Source organism: Colletotrichum spaethianum (assembly GCF_022836535.1).
Source record: "Colletotrichum spaethianum MAFF 239500 DNA, contig32, whole genome shotgun sequence".
Taxonomy (NCBI): Eukaryota; Fungi; Ascomycota; class Sordariomycetes; order Glomerellales; family Glomerellaceae; genus Colletotrichum; species Colletotrichum spaethianum.
The window spans coordinates 378,428-401,270 of NW_026054802.1; the positions used below are offsets into that span (position 1 = coordinate 378,428).

The 22,843-nt window shown below is 51.2% G+C and overlaps 2 protein-coding genes and 1 non-coding gene across 3 annotated transcripts; 1 reads left to right on the forward strand and 2 right to left on the reverse strand.

Moving 5' to 3' along the window:
- Nucleotides 1-742: 742 nt before the first annotated feature.
- On the reverse strand, nt 743-1,123 carry ColSpa_10025 (uncharacterized protein; the record flags this gene model as incomplete). The annotated part of the gene is made up of 1 exon (XM_049276237.1): nt 743-1,123. The coding sequence occupies one exon, from the start codon at nt 1,121-1,123 to the stop codon at nt 743-745; it is 381 nt and encodes a 126-aa protein (XP_049132194.1).
- Nucleotides 1,124-1,781: 658 nt separating this feature from the next.
- Nucleotides 1,782-1,862, reverse strand: ColSpa_tRNA_268. Its single transcript is given in 2 exon segments — nt 1,782-1,816; nt 1,827-1,862. It is a non-coding gene; the product is annotated as a tRNA-Gly (tRNA).
- Nucleotides 1,863-6,262: 4,400 nt separating this feature from the next.
- Nucleotides 6,263-9,277, forward strand: ColSpa_10026 (putative NAD(P)H-dependent D-xylose reductase xyl1; the record flags this gene model as incomplete). The annotated part of the gene is made up of 2 exons (XM_049276238.1): nt 6,263-8,392; nt 8,444-9,277. 2 exons carry the CDS (start codon nt 6,263-6,265, stop codon nt 9,275-9,277), a joined length of 2,964 nt encoding a protein of 987 aa, XP_049132195.1.
- Nucleotides 9,278-22,843: the final 13,566 nt, after the last annotated feature.

Here is a 22,843-nt window from a genome sequence, read left to right on the forward strand (position 1 = left end):
TGCTAGTTGGCGTCCTAACGTTTCGTCAAGTTGCTTTTGTTACCATGCTAATATGTGTAATCGGCAGTTACACCTCAGACTACAGCGCTATACACTTTGCTATTTCCATATCAGTAAAAGGCACTGTCTCTTAAACTCGTAGAGCTAATGAAACATGAATGGCTCTCAGTCGTCAACCTGAGTTTGGTCACAGCCAATACACGGTCACAACATTAGAAGGTCACTCAGTCAACTAAGCTGGCAAGCAGACAAGTCGCCTCCTTGCTTTTCGGCGCCAACGAGGGTTCGCAGATATGAAAACCTCACGCCCACTCTTCTCTTCGCAATAAACGAACGAATGTAGAAGACCTTCGACCAAACTGCCAACGCAAAGCGACCCACCTACGACTTACGCACAAAATGAAGTCAAATCTACCCCGCAAAGGCTGCTCGAGCCTGACGATCTCGGCACGCGAAGCCCGAAGGTGCCATGCAAGAGATACCGGCATCTCAATGGCTTTCGTCTATCGATCATTCATTTTCAAGGGGAGCTAGGTAGTTCAGGCAATCTCTGCGACCGGGAACCGCTAAATTACCAAGTCCGGCATTTGACGCCTAGCATCATCCTGGAATCACCGCCTTCGCGTCCAGTCCAAGCTCACGCAACCACCTATGGTGAATACACACGAGAGAAACACTGGAGTTGACTAAACTATAGTGACTGGGCTACGCTCTACCTTCCCAACTGATATGTCCGGATCCTTTAATCCAACCACTCACCATCCGACGTGGATTCCATCCCCTGCGGCACGAGAATGGTACAACACTCCCCGGGCCCTGCGTGCGTCTCCCCCGCCCTATCCCGCGGGCAGTTCTCGCCTTCGACGGCCAGCCCGGGGTTGCGGCAGTGCATCACGGTCAGCCGAGACCGAGGCATCCGATTGACGTACCTGCAGCGACAGCATCGCCAGCGGCACCGGCGGCGCATCCGGTCGTCCGCCCATGCCTCGAAGGCCGGCCGCGTCGCGGTCCAAGCGGTGTGTTCCTCGTCGGCGGTGTCGTCGGGGCCGATGCTGAGCTGGCTGTCCTGGCTGGGGGAACGGTCATAGGAGCTCTCGTCTTGGTGATAGTGGTGTCTGGTCATGTTAGCGGTTTTCATTGTTTGTTTTGTGTGTACGAGTTGTCTTATATCGTTGCAAAATGCCGAGTTCTCTCTGTGGTGTTATCTGATGGCAAGTGAGATCTTTTCCAGCCGAGATATAGGGGCTGTATTTAAGTGATTTCATCACTTCAGTTCACTTTTTTTTTGACCAGCACATTGGACTCATTTATTCCAAGGATCCGGTGACGAAGACCTGAGTGCCAGTGACTCTGGCGCAGGCTTCACTCGGAATACGATTGGTTTAGTGAGAAATGCGGTTTACCTTGTTTCATCATCAAGTAGTAAAAAAGAGGACCTGGCCATGACTGGGAACATTACCGTAGTCCAAGTCAGTAATGTTACTCAGCTTAACTCATCCAAACCCTTTCTCGCAAAGCAGACAGGCTATATGTTTTAGCTTCTATGTTTAAAAAGTCACGGACACATTCCCACGATTCACTCCGACCAGGACCTCAGGCAGTCATGGGTAGTGAGATGAAAACACGCCTTGAAGGGGAATAGTCACCTCACACCAGAGCTTCCATAGAGTCATTTAGATGGACAACTCAGTCCAGAAAAGAGATCGGATTTAGCAAGCAAGACATGGGACCAAACTGCACACGCAGCCCCCCTCATGGAGGCTCAAAGCAAAAGTTGTGCGTGCGCCGAGGGGGAATCGAACCCCCGGCTCCCCGACGCTGCTTGATGGCAACGGAGAATTTTACCACTAAACCATCGGCGCTTGTGATGAGACATCGCGGCTCATACTGAGCTGGCCGAGTTGGCGCGCAGATGGGATTATGAGGCGAAATCATTGGTATTGTGGACTGAAGGTGGGGGTGAGGGCTAGATGAGATTTCCGGGTCTCCGCGGGTCCATTTGCCGATACGGCGGCCCACTTTCGGTCCGATGATAACGGACGCGGGCGGGTAATTGAAACTGGAAAAGACCCCAATGATGCTCCGAGAGCCAAAGTGGATGTTCAACGATGTGCGGGCGAGTTGATACGTTCAGTCTTTGGCGTTTTCTGTGCCGCGAATGATTGGTCGAGACGTTCGACGGCAACTCGCGATCAATGGCTGGATTGGCCGCGGGCCATGCATGGCAGAGTAATGACCCAAACGCTCCGATGTGCCGAGACTTGACTTGTCGACTTGTGGGGGACCAGTCATGGTGACACACCCGAGCGACGGCTGTTGCAAGACGGAGCAAACATCAAAACGTAAAATGAGGGCTCGTCCCCTGTTGCAGCAGGATGAGTGGAAACAGCTCGTCGACTCGTGTTGCGTCAGCATCGAGCGTTGTTGCGCTTGCAACGGTCACCGTTCTTTGGCTGCAGACACAGTATCCAGGCTGTCCGAACAGAGAAGGTGGTTGAGTGCAGACGATGAAGCGCGACCTATGCAGGATGGAAGATTCCGTCCGCATCCGCAACGCGAGAGGGTTGTCTGGGGTTCTTGAAAGCTAGCGGCAATACAGTAATGGAGCGGTGCGACGGTGCATACCTGTATGTACTATACAAATTGACTAGCAGTGGGGAACTGGGGCGGGTGAGCTTACGGGGGAAAGATTGGCATCCTTGAGGATGCAATTCGGCCGTCGCTTAGTATAGCATGCAGCGTGACGAGTTGATCGTGAGCGGTCGTTGAGTTAGGCTCTTGGCGCCATTACGTCGCGGACGAATGAAGTCTGAGGGATATAGTGACGTAGCGACGCTTGTGAATGGTCTTGGGGGGAAAGGGGGGAGGGGTCGCGGCAGGGAAGTTCAGTAACGAAGAAAGGTAGGCTGGGTTTTGCGGAGGATGGCCGCGACGCGTGCGGGTGGGTGGGTGTGTGTCTGCAGACCGATTGTTCGATGATATTGGGTGTTGGCGCATGCTTCTCGGGAGTCTCTCGTGCTCGCTCGATCGCCAGCAGAAGGGGGCGAGGACGGCATGTTCGGATCAAACGCTGCAAGGTGAGGGCCATCTCATGCTGAGACGGGTTGGAGCTAAAAGAGGAAGAGACGAAAACCCCAAGGAGGCATGTTCGCAGAGGATTGAGACGGGAGTGTGTGTGTGACCCACGGTCTGGCGGGAGAGCGGAAGAGGGCGGAAAGCGATGGCAGAGACAGGAACCGAGAGAAAGACCGTGGGGAAACCGACGAAGGTCGCTCGGAACATGAGGGAAGAAATGGCGAGCCCGGGGCGAACAATCAATTGTGTGCAAGACACTCTGGGACAGCCCTGGCGGCGCCGAGAGGGCGGTGTTTCACTCCATTTGTTGGTGTGCATTCATTTGTTGAGGTATCCCGGCAACCGCCGGTGTTCATGTTGATTGCAATTGTTATTTACGGTATATAGCGCCGCCAAGTGTTGAGAGTCCAGAGCTGGAGCCTGCAGCGGAGGATTTGGGCTGCTTTGAATATAGGCGATGTCGCAAAGAGAAAGCGCATCAACAAACAACAAACAATGGCATCCAGCTTCTGGGCGGGCAGGGTAGCTGTGCTGTGCAGGGGAAGCAGGAAACAAAAGGAAAAGAAGGACGAAGAAAAAGAAGAAAAAAAAAACACTGCAAGACCAGGGTCTTGCTTTGTTACCCGCACTCGACAGTTCTTCTGGTGGGAATGATGGTGGGCTGAAGCACTCGTGGTGGGATCTGTGCGGAAGTACCGTGGAAGTATCTCGATGGTGCCCGGGCAGCTTCCACCTCCCTTAATACCTACCTCAGTGCCTTCCTCAGTGCCTACCTACTATGGTACCCCTCCCCTTTCGCGAAGATATCGGAAGGGGAGGGACCTCGGGGTCCTTCCTCGCCTTTCATTTGGTCCGATGTCTCATGCCATACAAACGACATCTGACTGTCACTGCTGTCGCCATGCTGCGGGACTCTTCGAGAAATTTCTCACCCAAGGTCGACAACTCAACGTCCGCCAAACACGTTTCCTTCTCTTCGCCCCCCTTTCCGTCCCGTTCTGAGGAGAAGCCATCGACTGAAAAATGCAACTGCCCCGTCTGATGCCAACATGACAGTCGTCATGGCATGACTCGAAGTCGACCTCGCCATCGGCCGTCGGAAAAGTGGGCGGTGACGCCGCTCGTCTCTGGGCGCCGAGCCTGCAAATGGAGTTGGCGATCTCGCGAAATGGCTTGGCCAGCGACGCTACGACACACAGTTGCACACAAGCACACAAACCAGGCCCGCCAATGCTTGGAAAGACCCAACCGAGTCGCACAAGGCCGCCCAGAGCCGTCAGGAATGCGCCAAAAACACGCCGGTCAAGCTTTTGCCAACGGCTCGACAAGACTTTTTTTCTGCAGGACTCACCAAGAGTTGGATGGACCCCTACAGATATTTCATGGCATTTAGGGGGAACCAACGTGTCGAGCCGATCTGAAATCCGGGGTTTCCAACGACGTGTGGTGGATGGGAGGGGTCACTATCAATCAGCGACGCCGACAATGATGCATCCGCCGACGAGGACGAGGGAGAGGCTCAAGTGAGTGATGGCCGACTCTGCCCGCCGCGCTTCAGCTCAAGTCGGCTCAACCCTGTCTACGCAGTATACGACTTTTTTCCTGCGTGGCACGAGAGATTACCGCCTCGCGAGGGATTACGACACCACGCGGCCAGTCATGGCAGCAAGTCGGCCAGATGGGGGTCCATCCTTGTTTTGAGCCGCTTGGCAGACATGGGCGCTCACCGTCCGCAACCGAGCCCGGCAGCGCTCCCAAAGACCCCCGGTGTTGGGCTCTGTCAGTCTCTCTCCCTCGTGTCCGTGTCCATGAAGCCTGCCAGCTCCTTAACGTCTCCGCGCTGCAATCTAAAATGCGTGGTGCATTCCCCTCGGCCAAGAAATGCCGGTAGAGCCAGGGCCATTGGGGGTAAACCAAACCACACCGAGAAAGAGTTTATTGGCCCCGTTGCATTGGAACGTGGCTCCGGGCGGCTTGTCTCACACGACGTGCTCCCTAATCATCGTAATCGAGGACGCGTGCTCGGGAAGTTGGGATAAGACTAGCACAATCAAGCATGGCTCGATCGCAGGGTGCGCACGCCCACGTAAACTACAAAATCAGACAAACAGACTTGGGCGGTAGTGGTGTACAGGTAGCGTGCTCATCAACCCTGCCCGGCGAGCCCAACCCAAGGGGGACAGAGATGTCGCAGCAGCCTTATCCCATCGTAGTGAGTGTCCGGATTCGTCGTATCGTTGGCTGGAGCAGCAATGGCCATGACGAGCAGAGAAGAGCATCGGCACAGTTCGACTGAAATAAGAAACTGGCATGCGGCAAGGCGAGGTCACGGCCATATGTATCATGGCAGTATAGGCCATGGTAGCCCTTCGGTACTCCCGAGGTACCGCGTCAGCAAGCCCTGCGCCTCCCATGGGCGATGGGCGGGCGGGCGGAGGAGCCAAGAAGCGCTGGAAACCACTGGGAAAGAGCAGAAAACTCATTCGCCCTCTCTCTTTCCGTGGCCCCCCGTCCTAGACCCGGACAGACGACTCCCATCCACCCCAGGCGCACTGCAAAGCCCCCCACCCGCTTGCGCTAGGCGGGGCCAGGCTTTTTTTTTTCGCATGGATCATCCTCTGCTATCAGTACGCCAACATCTTGGCCGTCTTTTTCCCTGCGACATACTTAGGTTCCATGAACCCCGAAGCTTTGCCTAGTTTCTGTCGCTCTTTTTTGGTTCATGTAAACTCTCCTGGTCCGCCGATAAAGACCAGCGACTGTCGAGATACCACCCAGTCCCTCATTGTCGCGATCCTCTCGAGACGAATCGCGAATCCCCCAACCGACGAGGCGCACAACCCTCCGAATACGCACCCAGAGGCAACACCCGCCGGTGACCTCATACACTTTCGTATCCGCATCTCGTCCTTCGTTCTCGCTCCGATCCGACCTTAGCTAGGCCCAACTGCCTCTTGGCACGCCGACTTTTTCCTGAATGCATCGAGACACCCTCGCTCTCGGGACGCAATCCATTGACTGGGGAGTTTCGAGCCCTTCGCCAGGCCCAGCCGATATTCCTTTTGCTGCCGGCGGTTGAGCTTTCGAATCCGCGGCATTTCACGAGGCGCACCCTTGACGAGCACGCTTCGCAACCACCACCACCACCACCACCACACGTAGAGATACCCTCCCCAAGTGCGCCGCCATGGCGTGGGACCATCTCTCCATCACGAAGCCGCACTTGGTGTACATCATCTTGGGCGGCTTCACAACCCTTTTTATGCTCTGCTCCTCCATTATCAAGGAGCGCATGTACATTGGCGAGGCCACAGTCGCTACCATCTGTGGCATCATCTTCGGCCCTCACGCCGCGAACCTGATTGACCCGAAAAGTTGGGGCAACGTCGACCTCGTCACCATCGAGTTCTCCCGCATCGTTCTTGTTGTACAATGTTTCGCCGTCGGTGTAGAATTGCCCAAGTTCTACATGGAGAAGCACTGGAGATCCGTCACCCTGCTGCTGATTCCCGTCATGACCATTGGCTGGCTTGTCGTGAGCTTGTTCATCTGGTGGCTGATTGATCCGTTGTCTTGGCTTGAGAGTTTAGTCATCGCGGCCTGCGTCACCGCCACCGATCCCGTCCTGGCCTCTTCCGTCGTCGGTAAGGGCAAGTTCGCTAAACGAGTCCCCAAGCACTTGCGAGACCTGCTGTCGGCCGAGTCCGGCTGCAACGATGGCATGGCCTTCCCCTTCGTCTATCTCGGAATCTACCTGATCCAGGAGCACATGGATGCCAAGTCCACCACCTTTCACTGGATTGTCTACACGATTCTCTATGAGTGTATCTTTGGCGCCATCTTCGGTTTCGTTGTTGGCTACATCGCACGCCACGGTATCAAGTACGCAGAGGAGCACGATCTGATTGATCGAGAGAGTTTCTTGGTCTTCTACTTCGTTCTCGCTCTGTTTTGCGCCGGTGCCGGTAGTTTGCTCGGCATGGACGACTTGCTTGTTGGCTTTGCTGCCGGTGTGGGTTTCTCAAACGACGGTTGGTTCGCCTCCAGGACCGAAGAGTCCCACGTCTCCAACGTTATCGATCTCCTCATCAACCTGGCCTACTTTGTGTTTCTGGGAACCATCATCCCATGGGAGCAGTACAACAATGTCGCTGAGGGCATCACCCCCTGGCGTTTGGTTGTCATCGCCATTTTCGTCATTCTGTTCCGCCGCATTCCCGCCATGCTCATGCTGAAGCCCTTCATACCCGACATCAAGACATGGCGCGAAGCTGTCTTCGCCGGCCACTTCGGTCCCATCGGTGTCGGCGCCATCTTCGTTGCCGTCTTGGCTCGCGCTGAGCTGCAGTGGGAGACGGCCGTGCCGCTTTCCGATATCCCTCCCGAAGAAATCGAGCACAGAACCCTCGTCGCTGTCATCTGGCCAATCGTCACGTTCCTCGTCATTTCATCCATCATTGTCCACGGCTCGTCGGTGGCCGTCTTCACCCTCGGAAAGCGCATCAACACCTTGACAATCACCATGTCCTACACCACCGCACCCGAGGACGGCCCCACCTGGATGAACCGCTTGCCGAGAATCTCGTCGCAGTCTCGCTCGCAAGCTCGAACCATGTCCGATACCGATGGGGAAGAGTTGAAGATGCCCGAGTTTCCGCCCGGGACTTTGCCCCCCGTGGGTTTCCCAGGCGCTTTCCTGCGCCGTCAAAAAGACGAGGATGGCTCGAAATCTCGTACTCGGTCGACATCGCGCAGTCGGCGGAAGAAGAACAACAAGTGGGACGACGGCATCGGCCCGGGTGGACCCGTCTCTCAGTCTGCCATCTTCCCTACTAGACGCGAGCCTCTTCTCAACGAAAAGGACCCCGCCTCCCCTGATGGCGAAGGCACTACGCCGCCCAGGCGCGATTCTGACAGGGGCCGCTCGAGAGATCCCGAAAAGGACGACGATGAGATCACCCCCTCTCCTGACGAAGGCTCCAGCCGAACCAACTCCGCATCCAAGATCCAAATCTACGAGGAGGGAGACAATCTGGTTGTTGAGAATGAGGATGGTGATGTGTTGACTGTTGAGCGTTCTCCAAGCAAGGCAGAGGCGGTGGCGGATGCGGAAGCACATCATCGCGTACCTGTTGAAGCCGACTTGAGTGCAATGACGCCCACCAAGTCGAGGCAAGGCGAAAAGTTCAACTGGACCCTCGATTCCTTCAAGCGCAAAGTCGAAGACGTTTACAGCTCGGAAGTGGAGAAACGTAAGGAGAAGAGCAAGACTGGCAGGCGGCACGAGCCCGCTCGAGCATTCCAGTTTGGCAACACAGTAAGTTAAACATTGCATTTTGCGACCATCACTTGCTAACCGGCTTCGCAGATCATTGTTGAAGACGAAGATGGTGAGGTCATCAAGACCTACGAGCTGCCGTCGGCCAAGGCTGGAAAGGAACATGGAGGCCGCACACAGCAAAGCCTCAAGTACCTCGGCATGGGCGGTCTGTTGAAGGCATCCGAGAAGCCTGTGGTCGAAGACGAAGCTCAAGCGGAATCCAGCGCCGAAGGCGCTGCCAAGGCACCGGGCAAGTCGGGCTGGCAACGCTACCTTGGTGGCACCGCCGGTGCTGCGCAGAAGCCGAAGAAGAACGCGGCCGACGGAGGGCAAGACGATGACCGGCACATCCGCTTCACGATTGGCGGAGTTGGCCAGAGGATGACCAAGGAGGATTTCATCCGGGAAGTGCAGAAGCTCGACGACAAAACCCGACGACAGGTCGTGGACCAATCGACCGCATCCCAACGTGTCAAGTCAATCGCAAAAGGAGACGTCCCTTCTCCGGTTGAGCGACAGGCGAACATACCCACCATCAAAATCGGCAGCGACTCGGCCGAGAAGCGATCCGGGTCTTACACCCCACAGCGAGTGAACTCCAGCCCGGCGCAACCCGCTCCGAGAGCGTCACAAGAGAAGGGCGCCGACGATGAGGAGACGGCCATTGAGAGACAGCGCAGGCTGGCCGTCCTTTCAAACCAGAGCGACGAGGATGTGGAATCAGGCGAGACCCCCGCCGAGAGACGTCGTAGGGAGGCTGCACTGGGCATGAACGCCAACGACGGTGGAGACGACTCCGACGACGAAGGCGGGGAGAGAGTACCGCCCACGAGGAGAGGTATCCGGTTTGCAGAGAGTACGGTGCCGCGAGGCCGGAAGTAAAAAGGAGAAGCGTAGACTGCAAAGTAGCATAGCGTTGCATTGGGGGGTTATATGCATCATGACAGCGTATCATGTATGATTTTGACATCTCGGATGGAGCCGAGTTACGACAATTCTCGACGGAAACGGCCGATTTTTGGTAATTGTATTGTCTATTCTGTGCATACTTGAAAGGAAATTGATAAGGCCTTCTTATGATGAAAATTCTGGATGTTGCATTTGCTGTTGTGATTTCCCACAAGTTGATACATAAAGAAGCAAGCCCATTGCTTGCTGTGACGGCCCGTAGCATTGATTCGAGGTCAACATATGGTGACCGCGAGCTGTGGCGGTAGGGCATTGGCACGCGCCCTCAAGAAAACCCGCCGGTTTTACTGCTTCTATACCCTACCAAACCGGTGGACTTTTCTTGAGGGCGCGTGATTGGTAAGCCGGCGAAGTCCTCTGGCTGAACTGGGTGGTGATGGGATGGCGTCGTCAATCACATACAATGGCGGCACACTGTGCACTCCTTGAACTCAATCGCCATAGCGACAAAGCGGATGCCGTCGATCGTGAAAACGGAGCGGGACACGAAAGCTCTGACGTCATGGTCTCGGGATACATCCTGTAGCCCCCCCCCAGGAGTTGAGCGTGGCGGCAGTGGGGGCGGAGTCCGATGTAAGCAAGGCGAAGGGTGATGCACCGCCGCACCGGTACAGCCCGTCTAGAACGTTGAATCACGTGCGTCTGATCCCCTACTAGTCAATGAAGCTGCAAGTCAGGATGCTAGCAATAGACAATAGTAATCAGTAACGGCAACAACAAGGATGATCCATCCGACCCATAAACACTACCGGCGACTATACACTACACCCAATTATACTCTACCCAATTCGACCTGTTGGCTAGTGCATACAGCCTTTGCCTCGAAACGTCCCCAGACTCAAGTCCCAGCTCTATGCTGCACACTCAATAGCATCCCACCGGGTGCGGCAAGATAACATTCCTTCGCCAAGTCGCGGAGAATGCCAGGCAAATTCCCTGCCGAAACATTCTTGTTACTTTGAAATATCCATATAAATGACACATTCACCCTAGGGTTTACGTCGTCCGCGGTCGTCTCAATGCATCTGCTCCAGTGCCATTGTCATTTACTAGGCCACGAGGCCTCGCCATCTGCGCCAGGTTCTGTCGCTTCGAGTCGCACGACAGTCCACGGGTAGCATTTTTGTGAAATACCATCTCATACGTACTGTCATTGTGAGGTTGGAAGAAGCTCACCTCATCGACTGCGGGCTATCCTATCGAGTACGGCAAGATGTCAACCCCCATGTTCACTTGAGTCGCTATCTTTTCTCCAAAAATGACAACTTATAGGTATCCAATTGGTTATTTCTTTCTCTGAAATCCCGAACAAAACATGTAATGGGCTTCACCCCGCATAAGGTTTTTTTTTTTGACGACTTGCCGCACTCGATGGGATATGTCAAGGAAGGGGAATTTCATTAAAGACTTTACAGAGCCATTACATCTGTCCGATGACGAGTTTGAATTCCTAGTATCCCTATCTCGTTTGGTGTTTCGGTTGTGCTAGATGGGCCAGCAATATCCATCGTCACATAGGGCGATGTTTGGATTTTGGCAGAGCAGGTAGGAAACCTCGGGTTAAGCCACATCTCGTAGTGTATTACTGGCTGGATTGCGGGGATGAAAGTGGATAAGAGAACAAGTGGGAGGTTTTTGCCATCTTTCCTGTACCCAGTGGGATCTTGCCTAGTCGATCAATCCAAGTTTCAGCGGTGAATTTGGTGTCACTATTGACTTTCAGGATTAGAGATAGTAAGCTCCAGAAAAGTTCCATGTTTGGCCTCCGGCTTCAAAGTCTAATATAATACAACCTCAGCTGACTAGCTCATCGAACTCTAACAGGAGGTATTGTTGAGTGTATAGTCGCCGATCGGGGTGTGCTGTGAGCACCTCCGGTTCAAGCTGCAGCCTTCGCCGTTACACCCACATGACTAGTGTGACTTGACTCGGGCCTGTTGCTTGATATCCCGAAAGACTGGTATAACATAAAGTCGTACAAGTCTTCTCGCGCTGGTCTTATTAAGTTTAAAGGCAACTCAAACGCTGCGCGGGAAGTATTTTCTTGAAAGGTTGCTTCTTTTACTTCTAGTGTTGGCTGTGATTTGTTATGTACCGGGATCGATCAGACGGCGAAGACCAGTCAGGCCCGGCGCTTCTTGATTCCTCCGATTCACCCACAGTCATGCCTGCCCACTCTGCCGAAGGTGAACGACGTCGATATACGCGGCGGCGTGGCGCATGCCAGTATTGCCGCCAAAAGAAGATCAAATGTACATCACTGCACCATTTCCATCCACGACCGATAAATCATAAAGTTGTGAATTGGAAGAGCTGACCAGAGGCCTTATCTGCTACGATGGAACAGGCAACGGCGAGCGTCCTTGTCGGCAATGCGATGTAAACGGCACCAATTCTCGTTGCAACATGATCCTCAGTAGCTAATCTCGGTCATTAGAAACATGGCGTTGCCTGCAACTACCCCCCCCATCGACCGATCTTCCTCGACCCTGCCAGATCACAACTGCATGATCCAAGGGGCTAGCAAGCTTGCATTGCCAACGTCTCGCCGCTGGGCACACATGCGAGCAGCGAGAGCATTCTTGCCCCCGAGCAGATTGTTGACGCCCCCCATTGCATCCAGCGACTACGACCTCGCCAGCGACGTCTCCGCTAGCTCGGGCCTGCAATACCATCAACCCAGAGCCGCGAGCTCTCCATCGGACTTGGCCGAGCTTCACTCTTTCTCGCCGGGCATCTTGTTGGACGGCGCCTTTGCAATCGACTTGGAAAGCCTTGACGGCGACATGAACACAGCAGACCTTTTCCTGGATGATGATCTTGGTGAGCTGCTCGTTCTCATGCCGGGTTACTTTTCTGTGTTTGTGGAGCTGATCCCTTTCGCAAGACACAATCTTTCTCGGCGATGCTTTTCAGGGCCTTCCTAAAACCCACTGCGCATCTTTGACTCCATTTACTCCAACAAGAATGGATACCGCATCCACGCCGAAAGAAGTGTCTCGAGATCAGGCAACACTGAACGATCGCGCTGAATACAACCCCGCTCCATCAACATTGGAGGGCAGCACCACGTCTAGGTCTGAAGCCGGATCTCATTCCGCTGCGACCGTGGCAAGCACTACAAGCACCTCTTCATCCTCCGAGACCCAAGTTTCAAGCTCCCCGAAGCCGCCGTCTCAAAACCACGCCGGCACTCGGCAGAGAGCAGAGCGGATTGCGGATAGGCTTCTCGCCCGTGCCCACCAGACCTTTGCAAAAGGCCAGCGGGAACCGGCTACAAAAAAGCTCGATGCTTCTCATGTTGATGCCAAGGAAAGTATAAATGGTAAGTCCAAACTCGTAATCGCGATATTAAAGCTAAGCATACTGATGATGAAAAAGCTTGTTTAGCAGAGCCAGGAGGGTAAGTGTAATCGATTTCAACCTTTTGGAAATCGAAGATGGTTTCTTCTTTTTCCTTCCCTTTCCCAGTGCAAGCCTCCCAGCCTAGGCTAATTAATTACTATTTCCACTTAAGCTGACCGGAAATGTTTAGCCCCACGCTTTTTCTGCCAAGGCATTTATCTGTAGAAATACTAAATCTTACAAACCCGATTGAATTCGCAGATATACATTGTCGCAACCAGTATTTACTTGCGCGAGCTCTCACGATATGGCCTACTCACCGTTCATTTTCTGGCAAGCAGCGACAAGCATCCGAGTTGGCGGTCTCTGTCTTTGAATTGTACGAGACAGTAATGAGAGAAAGGGAGGACATCTTCAAGTTCTTGGTATGTGAACAATCACCATATCGGTCTATGCATGTGTTTCGGGCGCATATCTAACAGATCCATGTTAGGTGCTTGTAACATTGGTTAGTATGCTATACTGCTTTCCACTCGTGTAGGAGAATGCTCATAGGGCCCTGGTGGGCGGCTCTCAACCCTCCATGCACGAAAGTGATATTGCTCACGTAGTCACCAGCACACAAGCCTAAGATATATTATTTACCCTACATTAGAGCCTAGTTCGCTAACGTTGAGTCCAATATAGGCACACTTGGCGCACACGGCTCACTTGCAAGTTCTACCTACAATCCTAGCTATTGCCGTCAGCACCCTGCAGTCACTACACCTGTTCACCGAGTCAGGCATCTCAAACATCACCACAGAACCGAGTCACGTTGATGCAGTAAAACGCGCGTCGTGGATGCTCTTCTACATTGACATGACGAGTGCAATGAGATGGAAGACATTTCCCGTAAGTTCACGAAACCCCGCGTCATCTGCCTTAGCCCTGTTGGAGCTTTCTGGGATGACCCGAGCTTTGTAAGAAGCACCGGCTTACACTATGGTTTGCGTCCTCAGCTATTACCGGAGACCATAATCTCGTACGAGATTCCCGAAGTGGCTAACCAGGAGCATTCATCCTGCACTATGCCCAAGCATGTCGACCAATTGTGCACAATGGTTCAATATGCTAAACTATGTGGTCGAATCAAACGGCAATCCTTGGACGCAGCCTCCCCGCTTGACACTCTGTCAATCCTCCGTCTAGTTGACGATCTCCGCTCGTGGTATCACTTGGCGCCTGGTACTGTCGATGGACCCTGTGATCCACTAGTGTTTGCATGCAAGGGAGACTCAGAAGACCAACTGAGACTTGCGACGTATTTTCAATTTCACGAGGCTCTACTAATGATTGAAGACCTGGCGGATAAGCAAAGCATCCCGTTTGCAGCGCTCTCTCCCGAGATGGATCGCATTGACCGCTTGCGTGAGGTTTGTCGGGCAGTCAAACACGTTCCAAGTATCTTTGGACACAAGTGAGTGCTTCTCGTTTTCTCTGATCGATGTGTCTCAATGCTTAACTCCAAAACAGTACTTTTCTATACGTTCCTACAAAGGCTTTCTGCTGCATTGCGCTTAACGTACTGCATTCGAGAGCAGATTCAGATTTGCAGTTGGCTCCGCAGACAAACACTGCTATAGTAGATCTTTCGCTAGGGTTTGGATACCTTGGACAGAACGCGCACGCATGGTCATCGCCGGAATTCTTTGGCATGGCATCGGAGTTGATGAGCATAGTCCTGCAAACAGCGTCCTCCTGGCATGCCAGCATCGTATCATAAAGTCTTTTGTCAAATTTCAAAGCATTTGGAATTGTTTCTATTACTCTTCATATGTCCATGCGCACCCAATAATGCCAGGCATATGTAAATTGAAAGTTCATAGTACACCCTCAAGCCACCGGATCATGCGAAGACATGGCTTATCCAAAGCTCTCCAAGTATAGTCGGAAATCCATAAAAGTGCAAATGTTACCATAGAAAAAGCAAACAAATTTCCAACAAAAACACCCAGAATCGGGGCCACCCGAAGGTGAACGGCTGCAGTGGCAAAGTACTCGCGCAAAAGCTGGGTTAACCTCCAGCCAAACATCTCAAGGAGTGGGTAGTGAACAAGGTACAGCGAGTAAGAAAGTGCTCCCATATACTGCAGCCGCCCTGAGGTCAGTGTTCGTTTGAGCAAACGTAGACGTCCCGTCGCCCAAACGACCGCGAAAGCGCCGACGGACTGCCAAAAGTCCACACTAGCAGAGAGTTTGCTGGCGAGACCAAAACCAAAAGCCCGACTGGCCTTTTCGTCTGGGTAGGATATCGCCCATAACCCGAAGACAAGGACAATCGAAGTGAAAAGCCTCCTGATAAACCGAAGTGGATTTCTTTTGCTCCGAGAAACGGTTTTGAACTCCGTCTCGGGGTGGCGAGTACCTCCGGTGACAACGCTATCGGCTGTTTGCGCAGCGCTTTCGGTGTCGATAAGGCACATTGTCATTCCCACAAAAAAGAGTGCCACATCCCAGCGGGACCATGCAATGCAGAATAGTGTCATAAATCCACACAAAGTATACCGTAAAGCCCTGACTCTCAGTGTGAAGAGGCCCTGCAGTATGGAAAGTGTAATGACAGAGCATCGGAACTCTGTCTGGATCGTCCAAAGGTGTGCTCCATAGTAAGACGCGTCTGGATCAATGAACAAATCGTCAACCCAAGCCCAAGGGTTCGTGAGCTTATGCGTGACAAAATCCCACCAGTCGACAATTTGTTGCACAAGCGTAGGCTGGAAAACCATCGTCTGGGCTGGAAGGTGTGCAGGCAGAGCCTCCATCTCTTCAGCGGTTTGGAAAGCCCCCAGCCGGACAAAGAGCATGACGATAAAGGTGGTAGCAATTGGAGGAATAAAAAGTCGCAGAGGTCTTTTCATCAAAGCTCTCCCCAAGCGTTGATGATGCTCTCCTGAGCCTTCATGATAATGTCTAGCTGGCGACAACGTGAGGACGTAGCCAGACAAAAGGAAGAATATGCGAACCATGGCCTTGCCAGAGCGGAAGACCCGAATAAATGGGAGGTTATAGACGGCGTAGCTGAGACCAGGTCCGAAGCCCAAAACCGATGTGCGATCAAAAGGCATACAGAAGTGGAGATTGTATACTATGAAGGACGCGATTCCTCGTAGACCATCGAGGTGAGCTGTGTTGCGACGGTTCTCGGACTGGGGAGACGGAGCCTCGTCGTCTTCGCCATGCGACTCGCGAAGAAAGGTAGGTACCAGGAGAGTCAGTCCCAGCATCCTGTTTCTGCCATTCATCAGAAATGAGAAAAATTGATGCATGGGCCCATGTGATGATTCTGCATTCAAAAAATGTGGTTTCTCGAGATAGTAACCCGAATGAAGTAGACGTTCACTGAGGGCATTCGTGTGAAGTTTTGTCTTTCGAAATCATCTGTCCGAATTGCATGATTGGCGCTTCAACTTCAAAGGCATTCTCGGTTGGGATCACTTTGCATTCAGGTTAGATGTATCAGAGTTTGACTTAACACTGAGTTACGTTTAGTGCTAACTTCAATTTTTACATGGTGCTACGTAGAACCCATGTCCCTGTACCAGTTGTGGTCTCCAACTTTAGACAAAAACCGGCCGGTAATTCCAGCTTTTTCGGCTCGACGTGGCTGAAATTTTGCGGGTGCGGTAAGGCACTTAACCGGAAGTTTCGAGTCAAGGTGGTTCCAACCTCGCTCAAAGAACGCGTGCATCTGGGGCTTGTCCGGATACTATCCGATGAGTTCGGTCAACGTCCTTACCCGGTATGAACTAGGTTGGCGTGCCCGATCAAGCGTTGGCAAGTTAAATCTTCGATGTGGGGTGCTCGATATTTCGAATGCTGGCCTGCTTTTGACATTGACGCCCAAGTTATATGTCTGCCTTTTCAAACCCAACAGACACGCCTGGGACTTTCCGATCTTGTGTTGCCGTATCGCCACATATATTACTAGTATTCAGATATCTGTTTAAAGATACTGCAACATAGAGCGTCGAGTTTAAGAGACATGTTTCAAGCAGTATGAACTTCATTGAATACCTGTCCAATTCGGCTGTTACTGACACGTGTGGGCGTAAGAGAAAAACCACAGAATGGAAACCATACGAAAGCATACCGAGGGTAGATCCAGACTACGAAGATGAAAGGGAGTCGATTGACAGTGGGATGGAGCATAAGATCCGACATGACTCACCCTATTATGGCTCATCTGGAGCCTTCAGAGTCGTCGCCTACTTCCTGTCCGGGTTCTTGCTGGCCACAGTTCTGGGTGTCGCTGTACTCTGGTCTCAAAACACAGCGCAAATTCGCAGTCAAGTCAATAATTACACACCTCCTGACCCCTATGCCTTTCCGGAACTCTACTTTTCTGATGAGATCGACCCCCCTCCGATGCTTAACAGAAGCTGCGGTTCGACGCCAACCGAGGCACGCAACGCCGGCTGTGTTTTTGATCTTCTCACAACAGCTTGGACGCCAGCCGAATGCGCAGATTTGGATCTGACTCAAGAGTGGCTTGAAGTTGTGACGAAGAAGGAGGACAAGTGGCCGTATTACCACGACAAACATGGCGAACATCCCCAGAAGGACCTTGCGCAGCTCCAATCAGGCGAGTGGGACGGGGAACTCTGGTCGACGTTGCGCTTGCATCAGTACCACTGTCTTTTCATTTGGAGAAAGGTGCATATGGCGTATTTGGTAAACAACGCTGTTGATACTGTCATGAGGGGGTTGAAACATTCAAAGCATTGCGAAACGATGATGATGATGTCGGTTGACCCTGACAAGGTCTCGGGTGTACAGAGTGTATATTATAGGACTTGCTAATCACGTTCGTGACGAGAGGTATACGTAGGCGCATTTATTCGAAGTTAATTTCTGATGTGAGGTCTCATCAGAACCTGCAATTCGACTCATGCTTCTTTGTGGAATGTTGTTCATGTATTAGTTTAGTTTAGTTTAGTCTCCAAGTGCTCCAGCAGATCTCCATCAAACCCATGGATAGAACTAGGCGATTCTGGAACATAACGGTTGACTAGGGCTACAGGTTCAGTAAATTCTTTAAGAGTTAGCTTTCTCTGTATGAGTTGAGCGAGATAATGAAGAAGATCCACGGTGCTGGTTTATTACTAGGGCTAATATACTAAAATGTGTCTGGATTTAAGGATGTGCCATTGACTCTATTTCCTTGAGGTATAGTTTGCTACAGAGTGGGCCTCTGCAGCAGGCTTGGTTGCTACTTTAGACAGTGCCGGATGTACTTAAACGTATGGTCGTCAATTGAAAGGTCAACCATTGCTCTGTTGCGTTGTTACTCAGTGACCAGGAATCGTTGCGAATTGAATAACGGGTATCTTAGATCCATGGTACTCATTAGCAACAGCGCAAGCCCCTGCACTCTACATAGCCACTCATTGATGTCCCAGGTATTGGCGGCCATTGAATTGTTCACAAAATACCATTGACTAAGTTTCCCCTAAAAGTGTCTCAGCAAGACTGCTGATGTGCTCATTGAAAAATGAATGATTGTCATTCATATTGCTTTTGGCACCTTTGAAGTCACATCCAGACAGTCTAACACCCTGTCGGGCTTGTAACGCCATTTAAAGAAGTGAAACAGCCTACATGCCAGCGGTAGAAGACTACTAAATGTAGCAATCAAACATGGTTGACAGAGTGATGTAGAGAAACATAGCACTTAGGCCTACACTGTTGAAATTTAGAGTGCTGAAGCATTTTATACTCTCAAGCCATCGTGCTTGTCTATTCGGTGAAACATCGCATTATTCTATGAAAGCCTGTTTTTGCCCTCATACTGGGTTCAGATTTCAACAATAGTAGTCAGACTCTGCTAAACGAGATCAAACAGAGGTGACGAAATATGAGACCAAGTGATGACTGATTATAATCCAATCCCAAAGCATGCTACGGTACTAGCCGCGCTGCTTAGCAGCGGTGTGCACAGTCAGATCCTTCTTTACTCAGCCAAACTGAGCGAGTTCGATAAAAAGGGTCCGTGCATTGGCGACTGAGTTTATCAAGGAGGATCCAGGTAAACATCCTCGGTATTCGGATATCTAGATCCAAGTCTTTAGCGTATCCGATAATACCGCACCGGCTGTTACCCCACATCTCCGGGATCACGATGTCTCGTCTTAATTGAGTCATTCTCTTCTATCTTCTTCCATTCTTGTACATGGGCGGAACTACAATTGATACTCAGCATGCAGAAGAAGGTTGACCGGTCCGAGTCAAGCGGCGGAGAAGCCCATGCTCACAGCCTGCGCTTGTCAAAGACCTCAAAGGCACATCTGGCGCGTCACATGGCTAGAGACGTTGGCTGTACCATCCGCGAGTCGAGAAATGTTATCGAGCCTATGGTTATAGACGAATGTGTCCATGTGTTCCTCAACCCTGCATACCTCCACCATTGATATCCTAGGCCGCCCTTCACTGCGTTCGGGCTAACTCGTTGATTCGTGTTTTGGCCTAATTCTTCATAGTTGATAACAGTTTCCCTTGCTTGTTGCGTCACTATTTTACCAACTCCAGCTGCATTCATCATGAATTGTTCTTCATCACCAGTATTCAATGTTGCAGTTGATAGTTTGGAACTAGAATCAACCAGAGAGCATGGGAAATCATCCACTTGCTTACAGGATAAGCTGACAACAAAATCATTATTGTTCCTAACTTGCCCCTATTTTGGGTGAGTTCTTTATTGGTAACTACACTCAGGCTTGGAACATTGTTGTGCTGACTAGCAAATCAGCGCTCAGATTGTATGGGTCATCCAGCAGGCCTTCGGCGTAGTCAGTATCCCCCTCTCAAGATCAATGTGATTTCAATGCTCCTTATTTTCAGTAAAGATTGTAAGACAACCTAAGCTGATGTGATGTTTATCAATAGCCTTTCCTATCCACCATCGGTTTTAGTAATAGCGAGCTTTCAGCAGTTCTATTGGCAGGCCCTTTGGCGGGACTTATCATCCCACCAGTTATAGGTGTCATCAGCAATGGTAGACGATACCCGTACATTCTCTATGGCGCTCTGGGCGTTCTATTGTCACTACCCTGTTTAGCCTGGGCAGACAAAATCGGAGCATCTCTGGCATACCTTATTCAGCATCTGTTTTCGAATGACGGTGACGGTTCAGAGTTCACAGATCTCTTGGTTAAGTTGACAGCTGGTGTCGCAGCCTATGTGTTGAACACATCGATGCAGCCCCTCCACATCAACTTACGAGCTTTGTTGATGGACCACTGTCCGCCTAACCAACAAAGTGCGGCAAGTCTCTGGATTAGCAGGTTCTCTGCATTCGGATCTGTGTTCGGCACAAGTATCGCCTACTTCGCATCGCCTTCTTTCAAAGTACTAGCGACGAGCTCATGCGGTGTCTTGGGAGCCACACTATGTTTTCACGGTATTCAGGTCAAACGACAAATCGAAGTGAAAGAGCTACAATCTTCGACGCGAACTGGACCGTCGATTTCAATTTTCACAAGATTCAAACACCTCGCCACAATGGCGACCCGTCTACCTTCAGTGACTCGACAGGTATGCCAAAAACAAATATTAGCCTGGTTTGCATGGTTTGCCATGCTTTATTACACAAGCAGGTAAGTGTTTGATTACAAAACTTGCCTGAGCTAGAAACTTTGTTCTTTGTTTTGCACCATTGCAAGTTCTCTGGCACAGTGTACTAACCAGGACATCAGTCTCGTATCCCAAGCCTGTGAGTCGAATCCAGATGGAGACATCTGACTTAAATTGCTGATTGTGCGTCAGACCTTCTAAATACAATTGACCATCGTCCGCGCCACACCGCTGCGAAGGAGGCTGAAGTAGCAAGCGCCGGAGTAGCCCTTGTTTTCCATGTAGCCGCGCTCCTGACGACGCTAATCCTGCAGGACGTGTGCAACGGGCAAACACAACATTCTTCTGGATGCAAGCAAGAGCATATGGAAAATGAACCAAGGAACTCATCTAGAAACGATGAGAGTGAGGTTCGGAGCGCACAAGCGCAACTGTTTCGCATCTGGTCGTTGACTCTATGTATCAGTGCAGCATCCATGCTTGCAATATGGCTCATCGGCGAGGTCGGAAATATCGGGGCTTTAATTCTGGGCCTTATGGGTGCGGTGTTCTCAGTGGCAAACTGGGTTCCCTATGCGCTCATAGGAATCGATGTTTCGGTGGCACAAAGTCACTTCCGGAAGGAATCTCACGAAGAAGATTCTGCTCAAGACGAGCCACTTCTCGACTATGCCACAGCTATCTTGGCAATCCATAATATGGCCGTTTGTATACCGCAGATCCTGTCATCAGGGGCAACTGCTGTCTTCTTTTATGCGATGAAAACCCTTCACCAGAAGGCAGATGTGTCCTGGATATTTCTTCTCATTGTGCCGTCCTTGCTTCTAGCTGCACGGGGTGGGGAAACACTGGACTGGCATAAAAAGAGGGATGTCGGCAGATTTGTTGCTTAGGCGTGGAAAACTAGTTCGAATGAGATCAAATTTCAGAATTGCATCCTAGTGACTTAAACACAACTATCATGCCAACACTTTTCCTTACGCACAAATATTCCTATCACAATAAATCAACAGGCTAAACACTTATGGTTTTAGCGAACCAGTGGAACAAATGTTTACAAGATTACGCCCAAGGCTCAAATACTCTCTCTTGACGCAGAAACATACAAATCATTGTATTGCTTCAGCTTTTTCTGTCCGAAGACCAACGTCACAATAAAAGTATGGACCCTCGTGATTTGATATCAATCATTCAATGCTGAGTGGTGCAATAAGAACCCGGTTGTAAACGGTCTACCTGACATAATTTCTTACAGACGCTGTGCCCGTGCTTTGAGTACGCTAAAATCAAATGTCATCGTGCTCTTCTCGATATATCGGAAGTGCCGAAAGATTCAGGTGACCAGAAGTTACAACACCCATCCCAGGGTGAACGATTTGACCTGCAACATTAGGTTGCCGTTTATGTGCCCACTCCCGAATGCGGGAAAAATTGCGGCAGACATGCTGGTTCTGCCAAACCGGCCACGGCTCAAGCCAACCGTCAACCCATTTTTGAGTAATAAGGGAGAGATCTGAATGGCACTCAAGTGACATTCGAATCGAATCGATGCAATGCGCTGGAAGATAAAGTCAACAAACTGTTAAGAATATTCAAACGAGAACGAGGGCGCTGGGAGCAACTGGCAGGAGTATTAAGGTTCCCACAGTCACGAGGGGAATGATTTACCAATGTGATAACGTGGTGGAATTTGCGCATCTTCGGGTATTTTAGGGTACCCCTCCTTGTAACCATCAAGCTTTTTGCGCAGATAATTTAGGCAGTGCAGCTGGTGAAAAACATCCATCCCCACAAGATGTCCAGAGCCGTCTTTAAACTCGACTGAGGTCTCTCCTATGGCAGCCAGTTCTTCTGTCGGCATCTTAAGCCATCCTTCTGGTCGTGGGTCAGATACTATGCTTTCATGACGACAAAGAGCCCAACTGTTTCTCAGTAAGACAAGAATGCACAACTTACGATAATGGCTGATACCACGAGTTGCCCATGCAGCGTCTGCTATATCCGGATCAAAGCTAGTAAAGTTGGATCGCTTTCCAATAGGGAGGTCCCATCGCAAGGTGTTGATCTCGATTGGTGCATCTGCGGGCTCTGATAGGTTTTTCTATTAGCAAACCTATCTTCGCGTGCTTAAACACTGCGTACAGCTATTGAGGTCCCCAGTGTTCGAAGAATAGAAAATAAAACAAAAAGGAAAAAAAGGAGCATGGCACAATTTTCAGTAGACGTACCTGCGTATCTTGGCGTGGCCAGTATATCCTGCCCACAACTAGGGTAGTGTGTTGCCGACGACGAAGAGTTCACAACATTGGCTGCAAAGAACATAGCGTTGGCCGAGACCAAAAGCAGGTGAATAAGCCACGTTGTGCATGACCACCAGATGCCCCGTCGTTTTTCTGGAAGAGAAAACTCTTCAAGAGCTTCTTTGATCGGTGGTGAATGGTCGTCATCAAGAAAAGGCGCTTTTTCTGATTCGAATGAGTGCCGAGACATGTTTCCTAGTTAATGCGACTGTAGGAACTGGTA